This window comes from Nyctereutes procyonoides, unplaced genomic scaffold (assembly GCF_905146905.1).
Source record: "Nyctereutes procyonoides isolate TBG_1078 unplaced genomic scaffold, NYPRO_anot_genome, whole genome shotgun sequence".
NCBI lineage: Eukaryota > Metazoa > Chordata > Mammalia > Carnivora > Canidae > Nyctereutes > Nyctereutes procyonoides.
In genome coordinates, this window is record NW_026575126.1 from 6,413,022 (window position 1) to 6,429,509 (window position 16,488).

Sequence of the window (16,488 nt, forward strand, 5' to 3'; positions counted from 1 at the left end):
GAAGGTCATTATACAATGATAAAGGGATCTATTCATCAAAGGAATATAAAAAGTGTAAATATTTATGTACCCAACATTGGAATACCTAAATATATAAAGAAAATATAAACAGATGTGAAAGGAGAAGTACATAACAATAGTAGAGGACTTAAATACCCCACTTTCAACAATAGATCATCCAGATAGAAGATCAAAAAGTAAGTATTGGACTTAAACTATACATTGATCTAACAGATTGGACATTTACAATGCAGTCCATCCAAACATAGAAGAAATACACATTCTTCTAAAGTGTCATATTATGGAACACTGTCTCGGATAGATCATATGCTAGATCACAAAATAGGTCTTAATAAAAGTAAGAAGACTGAAATCATATCAAGCATCTTTTCCAACCACAACGCTATGAAACTAGAAGTCAATTACAAGAAGAAAAGTGGAAAATTCACCAGTGTGTGGAGATCAAACAACATGCTATTGGACAACCAGTGAGCTAGAGAGGAAATCAAAAAGGAAATCAAAGAGTATCTTGAGACAAAACTGGAAACACAACATGTCAACATATGAAATGCAGCAAAGTAGATCTAAGAAGGAATTTCATAGCAATGAACACCTACATTAAGAAAAACAAAAGAGGGCAGCCCCGGTGGCTCAGCAGTTTAGCCCCACCTTCAGTCCAGGGCATGATCCTGGAGACCCAGGATCGAGTCCCACATCAGGCTCCTTGCATGGAGCCTGCCTCTCCCTCTGCCTGTGTCTCTGCCTCTGTGTCTCTCATGAATAAATAAATAAAATCTTAAAAAAAGAAAAAATCTCAATTTAACTTTACACCTTAAGGAAGTAGAAAAAGAAGAACAGACAAAGCACAAAATTAGTATAAGGAAAGAAATGGCAAATATCAGAGTGGAAATGGATGACATAGAGATTAAGAAGACCATAGGAAAGATCAGTGGAAATAACAGTTGGTTTTTTGAAAAAACAAAATTGACAAATCTTAGCTAGACTAAGGAACAAATACAGAAATGAAAGAGGAGACATTACAATCAATACCACAGAAGTACAAAGGATCATAAGAGACTACTATGAACAATTGTACACAAATCAGATAACCTGGAAGAAATGGATAAATTACTATAGATACACAACCTACCAAGACTGAATTATGATGAAATAGAAAATCCATAAAGATTAATTACTAGTAAGGATTTTGAATCAATAAAAAAACTTCTTAACAAACAAAAGGCCATAGCCAGATGGCTTTACTGGTAAATTCTACCAAACATTTAAAGAATTAATATCAGTCCTTCTCAAACTCTTCCAAAAACAGAAGAGGAGAAACATTTTCAAATTCATTTTACAAGGCCAACATCACCCTGATAACCAAAGACAAGGACACTACACAAAGAGAAAATTATAGGCCAATATCCCTAATGAACATAAATGTAAAATCCTCAACAAAATATCAGCAAACTGAATTCAGCAGTACACTAAAATGATTATATACCAAGATCAAGTGGATTTATCCAAGAGATGCAAGGATGGCTCAATATATGCAAATCAATACATATGATGCACCACATTAACAAAATGAAGGATAAAAATCATGATCATCCTGGTAGATGAAGAAAATTCACTTGATAAAACCCAGCCTCCTTTCATTATATATATAAAAAAAAAACCTCAATAAATTGGTTATAGAAGGCCTCAACATAAGAAAAGCCATATATGGAAAGACCCTGGCTAACATACTCAATGATAAAAAGCTGAAAGCTTTCCTCTAAAATCAGAAACAAGCCAATGATGTCCACTCTTGCCATTTTTATTCAACATAGTACTAGAAGTCCTAGTCATAACAATTGGGCAAGAAAAATAAAAGATTTAAAACTGGAAAAGAAAAAGTAAAATTGTCTTTGCAGATCACGTGATATTATTTATAGAAAGCCCTACAGTCCACCAAAAAAAAAACAAAACAAAACAAAACAAAACAAAAAAACTCTATTAGAACCAATAAATGACTTTAGTGAAGTTGCAGGAAACAAAATCAATATCCAAACTCAGTTGCATTTCTATATAGTAACAACTGACTATTGAAAACAGAAGTTAAGAAGACAACCCCAGGGAAGCCTGGGTGGCTTAGCAGTTTAGTGATGCCTTTGGTCCAGGGCCTGATCCTGGAGACCCAGGATCAAGTCCCGCATCAGGCTCCCTGCATGGAGCCTGCTTCTCCCTCTGCCTGTGTCTCTGCCACTTTCTCTGTCTCTCATTAATCAATCAATCAATCAATCAAATCAATCTTAAAACAAAAGGGAAGACAACCCCATTTACAACTGCATCAAAAAAAGAAAATACCTAGAAACAAAATTAACTAAGGTGGAGAACTACTTGTGCATTGAAAATTGTGAGCTATTGATTAAATAAATTGAAGACAAATAAAAGAAAAATACTCTATGATCATGCATTGGAAAAATTAATGTTGTTAAATGTCCATAATACCCAAAGCATCTGCAAAATCAGTGCAATTCCTATCAAAATTCCAATGGCATTTTTCACAGAAATAGAAAAAGTAGTCTTAAATTTGTTTGGAACCACAAAAGACTCTGAATAGCCAAAGTAATTGTGAAAGAAGAACAAAGCTGAACGTATTACATTTCCTGATTTCAAACTATATTATAAGGCAACAGTAATCAAAATATGATAGCATTGGTAAAGAAATAGACACAGATAAATGGAACAGAATCAAGAAGCCAATAATACACCCATGTATATATGGTCAATTAATTTTCAAAATAGGAGTCAGGAATATATAATCGATTAAGGTTTCTTCAACTCAATGATTCTGAGAAAACAATGTCCACATGCAAAAGAATAAAATTGGATCCCTATCTTACATCACACAAAACAACTCAAAATGGATTAAGATTTGAATGGAGACCTGAAACCATAAAACTCTAGAAGAAAACATGGGGGTAAGCTCTTTGGCATTGGTCTTGGCAATGATTGTTTGGATTTGATGCCAAAAGCAAGGGCAATGAAAGAAAAATAAACAAGTGAGACTGCATCAAACTAAAAAGCTTCTGCACAGCAAAGAAAACCATCAACAAAATGAAAAGGTGACCCATGGGATGGGAGAAAATATTTGCAAACCGTATATGTGATAATGAGTGAATATCCAAAAATATATAAGGAACTCCTAGAACTCAATAGCAAAAAACACTAATAACCCAATTTTAAAAATAGGCAAAGGACCTGCAGACCTTTTTTTTTTTTTCCAAAAAAGATATACAGATGGCCCATAAGTACAGCAAATGGCACTTGACATTACTACTTATCAGAGAAATGCAAATCAAAACCACAATGAGGTAGAGGAGACAAAAGATAAGGATGTGGAGGTGAAGATGTGGAGAAAAGGGAACTCTTGTATACCATTGGTGGGATGCACACTGGTGCATCCACTGTGGAAAACAGTATGGAAGTTCCTCAAAAAATTAAAAATAGAACCGCCATTTGATTCAGCAATTCCACTTCTGTGTTTATATCCAAAGAAAATGCAAAGAAAATGAAATTACTATCTCAAAGACATATCTGTACTCCTGTGTTCACTGCAGCATCATTTATAATATCAAAAGTATGAAAACAACATGCATTCAAGTGGATCAATGGATAAAGAAAATGCGGTACCGATACACAATGGAACATTATTCAGCTTTTAAAAAGAAGGAAACCCTGCTTTTGCAACACAGATGAACTTGAAGGGTATGATGCTAAGAGAAATAAGCCAAACAGAGAAAGGCAAATAAAGATGATATGATCCTCCTATGTAGAATCTTTAAAAAATATTGAATAGAGAGCAGAGTGGTGGTCACTACAGGCTGGGGGGTGGGGGAAATAGGGAAAGCCTGGTAAAAAAAAAAGTGTAAATTTTAAGTTATAAGATGAATAACGCCTTTGGATCCAATGTATAACGTAGTGAATATAGTTGATACTACTATGCTGTAGAATTTAAACTTGCTTGTAGAGAACTTAAGCACTCTCGTGGAAGGAAGGGAAGGGGGGAGGAAAGGGGGGAGGGGAAAAAACATGTGAGATAATGAACAAAATAAAGTACAAAGTAGAGCTTGTAAACTATACATGTTATGTGTAAAAATTTATGCTGATGACACCCACATCTATATTTTAAGCCTGACTCATCCTGAGCTCCAGACTTGAAACTGCCTGACGTCTCCACCACGCTCCTCAATATTAACACGCCAGAAACGGTTTTTCATCTCTTCTTTGAAATTTTCTTCTTCTAGTTTCTACATTTTAGTAAACGGCACCATACACTTTCTCTCTCTTTCCTTCACACCACTGCTCCTCTTCCCCTCCACCCCTCTCCTGCCCCGTATCTCATCTCTCACAGCAAGTCCTGTTGGCTTCTCTTTCCAAACATATCCCTAAATCCAGCCACTTCCATCCTTGTTACCCTAGTCCAGCTTGCACTCGTCATGTTTCCCTCAACTCCCTGCCCCACCCATGCTCTTCACAGAAGTCAGGAAGCCTGAGAAGAGATGAATTCTGGAGTCTTACCTTTAAGACGGCGGTCCAAGTACTCTAGGACTATTTTAAACATTTGAATTAATGCAAGAAGTAAAGATCCAAATGCGAGGGACCCTGTGTGATATCTGGGCAAAGATAAAATGAGAATCAAAGTTAAAAGATCTTTACTATAACGAAAAGGATGCTACAATTTTAATAGGTAAAAAGGGTCTCCAGAAAGACAGGAAAGAATTTCTTATGCTTTCTTATTCAGGTTGATAAAGATCCTCATAGAGGATTTTAAATGATTCACATCTCTTTTGCCCTTCATCTACAAAAATGATACCAATAGCCTTTCATCATAAAATACAACGTTTGAGCCAAGCAAGAGAGAGACAGAGCCACGTTAATTCTTAATTTTTATTGTGGTGCCCTCCTCTACTACTTCTCTTCAGTAAGAGAAGGCTTTTAGAAGGATATTGGCCCGGGTAGGGATTGTAAAAGCTGTGGCTCTAAAAGCAGACTGAGCCAATGGACATCCATGAATCTTAAATCATACCTTTGACCTCATTTGTAACTTCGCCACGTGACTTATAAAGGCATACGATCGAATCATAAGCACACTAAACCTAACTGGGTAGATGGAGGTACGATTCAACGTGGAACTTACCGTATGGCTCGTCCAAATGCAGTAAAAAGTGGATATGGTGGGATGTCATCGGGTTTTCTGAAGGCCCAGTAATAAGAAGCAAAGGCACCAGCAAGGGCACACTGACCCAGTGCAATGACAAAGTTTATAAGCCAGAAAAAGACAAATAGATTGAACATCTGGAAAGTAGGGACATACTGATGGTACAGGCTCTTTCCACCATAGAAAGCAAAGTTACACTGAGCCTCAGGGCAAGCTTTGGCAATTTCAGTTGTATTAAAAATCTGTACTCAGGAAAAAAAAAAAAGACAATAGAGTTAATATGAAATGCCATTCCAAGATAACACCTTCCCTGACTTCTCTCCTTGTGTAGCCACAATTGCATGTCCTCCTTTTCTCCCATTAGCTTCTGCTGTTAGTCCTATTTTTTTTTTAATATATAGGTTTTTTTTTTTTTAGGATTTTATTTATTTGAGAGAGAGAGAGAGCATGCATAAGAGAGCAAGTATGAGAGAGCACGAGTGCATTTAAGGGGAAGGGCAGAGGGAGAGGGAAGCAGACTCCCCACAGAGCAGAGAGCCCAACTCAGGGCTTGATCCCAGGACCCTAGGGATCAGGGCCTCAGCTGAAATCAAGAGTTAGCCACTTAACCAACTGAGCCACCCAGGCGTCCCTGTTACTCCTATTCTTCTATCCCACCACTTTATATCATTCCTTAATGAGCTCTAGAAAGTATTTCATTTTCCATCATATGTTCACCACTCTGCACCCACTAAAATTTCACATTTACTAGTGTTGTTGTTGACCACCCCTGCTTCTTGGGCATGTGACAGGAACAGATGAACTCAGGAAACCGTGCTTTCTCTTCATTCTGCCCACCATTTTCAGTGCTCTACTGCTAACACCGGACCCGCCCTTCCCTTCTCAACAGTGATCCCCATTAATGTCTCCATTTCAAAATGATTTTTACAACTGCTAGGTGAAATGTAGTAGAGTTCTGTATTGAAGTAAGTAAGAGAGAGAGAGAGAGTCTTTGACTTACCTCTGGGTTACAGGTTGTATTTTCATGTTTGCATTTCCCTTCTGGGGCTATGACTTTGTATATAGGTACCCCTGACGTAGCCAAGTAACTGGGGTAACCTATTAAGGATAAACTATTTGCTGGTATATTGAAAGTAGACAGACAAAAAAAAAATAATGCAAATAACTCAAAAGTCCACGGAGAGATAACTTCAAAAAACCTCTAGCCTTTTAATAATTTATACATTTTTTTTCAGACCTGGAATAACACAACATGAGTCAGCTGCACTGAGTGGCCCCTTCACAATAAAATACAAAGGAATTTTCTTAGGTTATTGCCAAGAAGAATTACCATATGTGAAGACAAAATAAAACAAAATCTACCACATGGCCTATCTGGGGGAGGGGGGGGGAGTTCAATCAGTAGACGAACTTTTTTTAGAGCTCAGCAAAAAGAAACCCAAAAAATAAAAAACCTTAAGGATGTTCCTAGTCTTCTCAGGATGGGAAGCTCTAGACACAAACTCCTGGTTCTTGAATAGTAGTATGAACCCGAGGTTTAAAGATGTCAATTACCAAAGGATACATTGCTATCACTGCCCAGTAGGCAATACAGATGGAGATGAAAGTGAAAGTTAAAATTGGATAAATTAATGTAGTAGGGATGTATCCAATGGCTCTGAAATAAAGCAAATATTTGAAATTCAAAATGATTCAGAGATATAACTTCTTAATTAAATCTTTATCTGTTAAACTAGAAATAAATTTTTAAATTGGCTTTTAAATTTTACTTGTGTTATTTTCAGGAAAAAACCATACAGAAACTTGGGAGGAACTTTGGGGGAACTTCTGACGGGAATCAAATATAAACATTAAAAGAAGGCCTCTAATTTACTAAAAACACCACAAGTAAAATTTAATAGCCAATTTAAAAATTTAAAATTCTTTAAGAATATGCTAGAATGATCAGCAAAAAAGAGCCAATGGTAATTACCACCATTCTTAGAATGAAGTCAGTCTAAAGCTTATTTCTCATACCAATTAATTCCAGCTCTTAGTTGCCCTTGAAAAAAATGATCAACCTGTCACAGTTGTATTGGCCCTTTGCACACGCGTGCGCGCACACACACGCAGAGGTGTAACAGTGGGGCAAGTTACAGTGAATTGCACAACATCATATTAGTTAAGAAAAAACCCCAGCAAATCAGTAGTTTCCAGTGGCTAATGATAGGGCTGCAGTTACAGGAAGGCGAGAGAGAGTTTAACACACGGCTTGCTAACTATTTAAACCATTGGATTATTCAAGTGGCACTATTATTATTATGGAAGACAATTTTGTTAGAATAATCCTTACAGACTACTTAAAATAATGTGGTCTTTGATCATTAAGAACTTAGTTTTTAATCATTCTAAATAGAATGCATGGTCTGTTGGCTTATAGTTCTTTTCATATTTCTTCCATCCATTATTCAAAAGCTTAAAGTATTATCCTCAAGTGACCTTTTGGAATAGTTTAGAAACTAGGAGGTGTCATTACCTCCTAGCATGAGTTTTAGTGTTTATTTTATAGCATTTTTTAAACAAAAATGGCTCCAGATATAACGTGTTCTGAATTAAGAGCTATAGTCTGGTGCTCCTAGAATCAATTATTCTACTAGCAAATTTTGTCACTCTAATGGACTTTATAGAATTATGAGGATTTGAAGTTTTGCAAATGATCTCAACCATCAATATTGTAGGATTCAGTATGGGAATAATACAATATATAATACAAGGTACTTTTATGTAGCACTTTATCACTTACTTTCACATGTTATTCTGACATACATTTGGTGTTTAAAAAAAGTGCTAATACACGGACTACACAGGTTTGAGCCTTATTTCATCCTATGATAATTGAGGTTTGGGAGCACTGAAGGATTTGTCAGCATGACCTTTCTAATAAGTGGCAAAGTCTGAACTTCAGTCTTCTTGAATGGAAAGCAGATTTCTCTAACAAGTCTTAAAGGGGAAGTCTCTGGACATGTACACAATAGGCAGTGACTGATGTACATTATGTGAGTTTCTCCATCAGGGCCTTACTTGCTCCCTTCCTTCAGCAGGGTAATGGAGATGCGGATTCGTTCCCTGAGGAAGATCAGCATGAGGATGATAAACACTTCAAGAATGCAGAGTATTATCACTTTAAACAGGAAAAAAAGAATTAGTGTGTGATATACAAATCAACCCCAAAACACAATCTTTCTCTGCAAAAGTTGAGGGCTGAGTCTCATGGTTATTTCTGCCAATTCTGACACTCCACAATTTGGGCAGTGCAACCTCTCCAAAAGTGCCAATCTTAGAAATTCATTCTCAAACCCTCCAAGAAAGGCTAAGAAATCTCGATTAAAACATTTAGCTACAGTTTGAGCAACTCAGTTGGTCAGGCTTCATTTCACCTATTGAAACATGTCACAACATTCGTACACATGAGAGAAGGACGGACGGCTGCAGGCAGCTCTATTTTAGGTGTTTTCACTTTCACTTCATTGAGTAAGAGAATTATTACAGAAGAAACTCCTTGAGCTGTCACTGTACACAATGCCGCTTCCGTAACTGGCCTTGCTGACTGACGGGGCAGGCTCTTGATGGCCACACTTTTACCCTGTGACTCTACCCATCACGGCCACCCTTGATGGAATCAGGCTGTAAACCCAACCCTGGTCTCAGAATTAGAACTAAGGGAATCTACTTCAGTTTTGAATTGAAGGTTATGAACCTCTTGAACTTCAAGCTCTACAAACTTCATGAACTGTGTCGAAACCACCTTTTCGTGAGATAAGTGAATTTGCAAAGACAGAATAAAACATCTGTGTATTTAAGAAACAGAGCGGAGAGGCAATCTTGAGTTCTTTTGGCTTTCTGTATTTTCCTGGATCCAAGTACCCTGGAAAGTCCAGCTGCTTTCCTGCCCCCTCCCCTTTTTTTTTTTTTTAGTTTGGTGAGACACTGTTATATCCTTACAATAAGTACCAGTGCCTTGCTCCAGCTTGTTCCGATTTTCATTTCTTTTTGGCTACCTTCAATTAGTTTCTCTCTACTTTAAGCCAGATGGTCCCACTTACTATATTTTCAACTCTAAGACACACTTTTAATTTAGCAATAACTTTTCAGGAAAAATAAAATCCTTCATTAAATGTCTTTTCATCCTGATTTCAGCTATGTTAAAAAGTGAAAAGTAATGCATGCTGAAATTAAGGAAATATAGCACTGCTAATAACAGAACCTGAAATTATAGAAGAAACTAAATGGAAATTTAAATTCCCACCTCTGAAAGAATCTGCTCTATTACATACTTGCTAGACAGTTATCCTGCTCATGCCCGAGCACTTCAAGTGACAGGGCACTCAGCACACATCAGTTAACATCTCCGAGCAGAAATCAGTTAACGCAGAGATGGGAGAGGATCTTAGTAATGTATCATCTTGCCACTATGTCTTCTTTTAGTTAAATCCTGTATTTATGTTGTCATGCATATTTGATTCTCTTAAAACAATAAAATGACTCCAAAGTTATGGAGGATAGCCATGATGAGCTAAAATCATCATTTTTGGACAAACCTAAGAATACGAGATATGCCAAGAATCACTTTACATTCTGAAATTGCATTCATAAACAACGTTGCATATGAAACGTAGACCTTTACAAAATTACATATCCAAGATGATTAGAGAAATTTTATTGTCTTTTGAGTTTATGTGCCTTTCTTGTATCTGAATAAAAGCAAACAATGGAAATCTATTTTTTGAGACCCTGTAGAGAAGTTGGTATAACTAACTTTTCAGAGGAGGAGCCTAGAGTAACTAATAGCAGAAATAAGATTAGAACCATCTCCTAACACAACCCGAGACTCATAGAAACGATAATTTTTGTATGTAGAACTCTACTTATTTTAAGTGTTTTCATCAATGAGTATAATTTCACATTATGCCCTTCTGATACCTAGAATTGTGTCCAAACACAGAGCAAGTAATCAATTAATGTCTGATAAATGGATTGTGAAAGTGGGGGCACAGTTGAGGAAACATTGGCATTGCTAGACTTGAAAATAAAAGTGAATTCTATATTTTCCTCAAAGGACATCCCTTAACTTATCCAGTGGCAGATTTTGATCAATCATGTCAATGATTTTTGTGTTGAAGGCCCTTAAGAGACAGCAGTAGAATGACCATAGAACCTGTCACTATAAGATTCACCTGAGAATAAAACTAGAGATTTCAATATATAATGGATGAGATTCATCATCTTTATACATGATAGATAATTGCAAGTAGATTCCTGAGAAGGTATGGATGGAATCACTCAAATTCAGGAAAAATGATAAGGATACAAATTCCAAGATGCCTTATTTTTATATAGTTAAAAAGAAGGATATGAATGAAATAATCCTTCTGCAACGTATTTGAAAAAAAAAGTTATAGGAAGGGAACTAATCTGCATGCAAGCTGGATGTGGGAAGCCAAAGAACATGAATGTGACATTTTGATTCAGCAAGGCCTGAGGAAAAGAGAAAAATCAAATGTGGTGGACAAAAGGACCCTGGTGGGGGGTGCATGTTCTGTGCAAGTTTAGGTCATGGAGCTTACAAGACCTTTTAGAAAAAAAAAATCTCAAGATTATCCAAAACCTTTTGCTAAAACGGCTTCTCATTATTCATTTTTCCCCCACATGCCTTGCTTCCAGGAAAGCAGTGTAGTAGATGGCCTAGGTCTCATTCTGGTCAAGAAGTATACTGCATCCTAGTAGTATAAACAACTAAAACGGCACACTTGTGATAGGACATGAGCCTGTCCTTGAAAGCCTGAGGACTTCTGGGTAAAGTGGCAAAACTGAGTTTTTACATTTATGGAGATGGGACTCATACCGGGCCCCATGATGTGCCCACCAAGATATTGCTCACCTCTGAGGCTATCTCTGGACTTCTTACCAGGCCTCCTTGAAATGTGTCTTGCTTGGCTCTCAATATGAAGAAGTTTTTTTTAAAGCAACATGTAATTAGAGATTATTTTAAAATCTTGATTAAAGAACACAAAATGGTAAGATTATGATAAAACCATTTAAGAATATAAAATTAAAGCTATCTCTGAAATCATCTTGCTTTAAAAATTTTGCTAATATCACCCTTAATTCAATAATCTGAACACTTCAAAAACATAAATTTATTTTGTTACTTATTATTCTAATTCCTGTAATAGTTTAAAAGTCTTGTTATGAAAAAATTGGTTATCCTTTTTCTGTTTTTAAAACAAGTTTGAAAAATTAAGCATTTTTTTTTCCTTTTAAAACACCTTTCTTGGATATCAAGGTAATGGCTATAACCATCCACATCCAAACCATTTTAAGTAGAAGACAAGTAATATGACATCATCGCAAAGTAATATTTTGTTAGATTACATCATAAATTCCCCTCAATGACCTTTCCATTTACTGAAGCTATTAAGATTATAGACACATTTACTTTAGTGACATTAATAATGGGTCTATTGAACAGGTTACACTAACCCAAGATTTTCTTTAGACAAAGATTTTCTTTCATTATTACTACTTTAAGTAAACCAGCTTTTAAAATCCACTCACTAAATGCGAGCCATGTTTGTTTCAGTTGGAAGTACATGCTTATATCAGTCTGAATCCCGAGGTCATACACAGATAAGTGAGAATTTGGCCGTCCCTGAAGATTGTTGTATTCTTGGTAACAGTGCCATATTCCTTGAAAAGGAAAGAAAAACAGACTAATATAAAATGCCATTTCCTGAAATACAAGCTATATACACTTAAACACATCTATGTGAAACTGAACAGCATGGTCATTTCTACAAAGGCAAGATTCATATTTACATAGTAAGCATTTTATATCCTTTTGACTAGAAATAATTTCAATGCCCAAGAGGGACTGACTAAATAAATTATGGTATATTTGTATAATAGAATACTAGCTTTTCACAAAAAGAGAAAGTATACTGATATTCAGTGATCACTGAGCTATTTCGTTAAGTGAAAAAAGATAAAAGTGACATAAAAAGTGTGCTATAATTCACATATGAATCACCTCCCTATATATTTTCTTGTACTTACATAGTGTCCCTGGAAGGATACAAAGAAACTTTTTTTTTTGTTTTTGTTTTTGTTTGTTTTTTACTTCCAGGGAAGGAAACTTACTGACCAAGAATAAGTAGGAAATTTCACTGTATAAACTTTATACCTTTTGAAATTTGAAGCACATAAATACACAATTTAAAAAGCAGATTTTTAAAAATTTAAGTTGAAAAAATACTTTTGAATTAAAAAATGTTTTTGGATAAAAAAAAAAATACACAGGGATCCCTGGGTGGCGCAGCGGTTTGGCGCCTGCCTTTGGCCCGGGGCACGACCCTGGAGACCCGGGATCGAATCCCACGTTGGGCTCCCGGTGCATGGAGCCTGCTTCTCCCTCTGCCTGTGTCTCTGCCTCTCTCTCTCTCTCTCTCGCTCTCTCTCTCTCTCCCTCTCTGACTATCGTAGATTAAAAAATAAAATTAAAAAATGTTTTTGGTGAAGTAGATCTTGATGGAATTACCTAATGCATATTCTTATCAAAGATTGTATCCAGGCAAAGTAAATATGGACTGGCTAGATTTCCCTGAGACACTGCATTTCAGGCTGTAAAATGAATTTTTTTTTAAAGATTTACTTATTTGAAAGAGAGAGAGAATATGAGTAGGGAGAGAGGGACAGAGAGAGAGGGAGAGAATCCCAGACTCCCTGCTGAATGAGAGGCTGATGTGGGGCTCAATCTTATGACCCCAAGATCATGACCTGAGCCAAAATCAAGAGTCAGATGCTTAACTGAGTCACCCAGGCACCCCACAAACTGCACAATGAATCTTTAGATGATCTAGATAAAGTGGGAGTAAAAAGAAAAGTAGAATTAGGGAGTTTATTTTTAGGACCAATGAGTCTGGTTTAGATCCATTGGAAATGTTTTAGTAATAATGAGAAAAACTGCTTTTTTAAACCCCAATTATAAACTAATACTTTTTTTTTCCTAGATAAAGATAAGGAAGGGGGTGAGGTATGTGGAGAAAGGCAAGACTAGACTAGAAGGGACATTTCTTAAAGAGATATAAGACAAGTATCTTTCAGGTCCTATTTTCCCAATGTATTTTTAAAAATGCTTTTGGTGGCACCTGGGTGGCTCAGTCAGTTAAATGGCCAACTCTTGATTTTGGCTCCGTCAATCTCAGGCCATTGGATCAAGCTCTGTATTGGGCTCTGTGCTCAGCTGGGAGTTTGCTTGAGGATTCTCTCTCCCCCTCTCCCCTCCCCCTACTCACACTCTCTAAAATAAATAAATCTTAAAAAAAAGTAAAATAAAAATGCTTTGGAATATTTAATACATACAGAATTATATGTAGTTCTGTAGTAACAGACGTAGGTTTTTTTCAGGTGTAGGTTTTAAAGTATATAGTCAAATGAAACCTATCATTACCTAGTTTAAGACTTTGTGATCTTAATTTTGCTCTAATTAAGCAAAATAATTTTTTCTTTTACCTGAGATCTTCATCATATCATCTGCCAATCTCCACCAAAGAACAATTATTCTGAATTTTTTGCTTATCATTATCTTATTTTAACAGAAAAATTTATTGAAATCTTTGAGATTCATAGCTTGTACAAGTTTTTAAATAATTTATCCTTATAGTTCTATGAATTTTGAATATATTTTATTAGATGCATATATTTATTAGAAGCCTGTATATTTAAAATTGGTATACCTTTTAAGAAAATTAAATCCCTTCTAACTCTAATAATGAATTTTATTTCAAAAAGCCTTTTGTCTAATATAGCAACTGCAGCTTTCTTTTGGTTAATTACTTTAAATAAATTTATACCCCCTCACCAGTTTCTTTCAACATCTCCCCCCACTACCTCCCATCTCTGGCAACTGCTCATCTGTTCTCTGTATCTATGAGCTTAGTTTTTAATTTTATAATTTAAATTTTTAATTGAAATACAGTTGGCATACAATATAAGATTGGTGTAACAGCAATGTGACAATTCTATACATTATAAAACACTTTTTAGGGAAAGTATAGTTACCAACTGTCATTGTATAAAGTTATTACACTATTATTGACTATATTTTCTATGCTGTACTTTGCATCCCCATGAGTATATTTTATAACTAGAAGTTTGTACCTCTTAATGTCTTTAACCTATTTCATCCATCTTCCCCACCCCTCTGGAAACCACAAATTTGTTCTCTAGGAGTTTGTTTCTGTGCCTGTTTTTTAGATTCTATGTATAAGTAACATCATATGGTATTTTTCATTGTCTTACTTCATTTAACATACTATTTCTCTAGATTCATCCATGTTGTCACAAATGGCAAGATTTCATTCTTTTTAATCCATTTTTATCACTTTCTTTATCCATTCATCCATTAGATAGTTGTTTCCATATCTTGGCTATTGTAAATAATGTTGCAATGAACATGGTGCATATTTTTTGAATTAGCTTTTTCATTTTTTTTTCCAGGTAAATACCCAAAAGTGGACTTTTTGAATCACATGGTAGTTCTAATTTTTTTGAGGAACCTCCATACTATTTTCCATGATGACTGAACGAATTTACATTCCTACCAAATGTGCACAAGGGTTCATTTTTCTCTACATCCTTGCTAACACCGATTTCTTGTCTTTTTGATAACAGGCATTCTAACAACAGGTATGAGATGCTATCCTATTATGGTTTGGGATTTGCATTTCCCTGATGATTAGTGATGTTGAGTACCTTTCATGTAACTGTTGACCATCCAGTCTTCTTTGAGAAAATGTCTATTCAGATTTTCTGCCTATTTACAAATTGGGTTTGATTTTTTTTTTTTTTGCTACTGAGTTGTGTGAGTTCCTTATATTAGCTCCTTATCAGACATCTGGTTTGTGAATATTTTCTTCCATCCAATATGTTCCTTTTTTTTGAGGGATTTCTTTGCTGCTCAGAAGCTTTGTAGATTACATAGTTCTATTTATTTTTGCTTTTTATTGCTTGTGATTTTAGATCATATTAAAAAAATCATTGCTAAGACCTGATAAACGAGCTTGCTGCCTACATTTTCTTCTAGAAGTTTTATGGTTTCAGGTCTTATATTCAAGTTTTTAATCAATATTGAGTTAATTTTTGTGTAGGCTGTTAAGATAGTGGTCCAGTTTCATTCTTTTGCATGTGGCTGTCCAGTTTTCCCAACACGATTTATAGGAGACTGTTCTTTCCCATTGTATATCTTGGCTCCTTTGTGATAAATTAATTGAACCTATATGAGTAGTTTTATTTGGGGGCTCTCTGTTCTATTATTTTTGTGACAATATCATACTGTTTTAATCACTATAGCTTTGTAATATAGTTTGAAATTAGGGTATATGATACCTCCCAGTTTTGTTCTCCTTTCTCAAGGTTGCTTTGGCTTTTTGGTTTTGTGGGTTTTTTGTGGTTCCATACAAAATTTAGGATTATATGTTTTACTTCTTTTAAAAGGGCAATTGGAATTCTGATAGGGATTTCACTGGATCTGTAGATCACGTTGGCAAGTATGCAGATCTTAACAATATTTATTCTCCCAATCCATGAGCATAGAATATCTTTTCATTTATTTGTGTCTTCTCCAACCTCTTTTATCAAGGTCTTACAGATTTCAATACATAGGTCTTTTACCCCTTGTTTAAATTTATTCCTAGTTATATTTTATTCTTCTGATGCAATTGTAAATGGGATTATAAATGAATAGACTGGCCAGACAGAAAATCAGTAAGGAAACATCAGCCTTAACACATTAGACCAGGTGGACTTAACAGATCTATCTATCTATATAGAACATTCCATCTTAAAACAGCAGAATACACATTCTTCTCAGGTGCACATGGAACATTATCAAGGATAGATACTATGTTAAGCCACAAAATAAGTCTTAATAAATTTAGGAGGACTGAAATCATTTTAAGTATCTTCTTTGACCACAATGGTATAAATTAGAAATTAATTACATCAGAAAAACTGGAAAATTCACAAATATGTGGAGATTAAACATGCTACTGAACAACCAATAGATCAAGGAAGAAATCAAAAGGAAATTAAATGCCTTGAGACATATGAAAATGGAAATATACCATTGCAGGATACAGTAAAAGCATTTCAAGAGGGAAATTCATAAGGACACAGGCTACCTCAAGAAATAAGAAAAGTCTCAAATAAATAACCTAACTTTATATCTCATGGAACTAGAAAAAGCA

General features: G+C 35.4%; 1 protein-coding gene across 5 annotated transcripts in view; it reads right to left on the reverse strand.

Moving 5' to 3' along the window:
* Positions 1–16,488, reverse strand: part of SLC44A5 (solute carrier family 44 member 5) — a 379,443-nt gene that overhangs the window by 17,714 nt on the left and 345,241 nt on the right. For all 5 annotated transcript variants that reach the window (XM_055339206.1, XM_055339207.1, XM_055339208.1 and 2 more), the window contains 6 exons: positions 11,801–11,932; positions 8,267–8,366; positions 6,771–6,863; positions 6,207–6,294; positions 5,186–5,448; positions 4,567–4,661 (listed from right to left, as the gene is read on the reverse strand). In XM_055339206.1, coding sequence (XP_055195181.1) covers positions 4,567–4,661; positions 5,186–5,448; positions 6,207–6,294; positions 6,771–6,863; positions 8,267–8,366; positions 11,801–11,932 — 771 coding nt within the window. The remainder of the gene's footprint in view (positions 1–4,566; positions 4,662–5,185; positions 5,449–6,206; positions 6,295–6,770; positions 6,864–8,266; positions 8,367–11,800; positions 11,933–16,488) is intronic.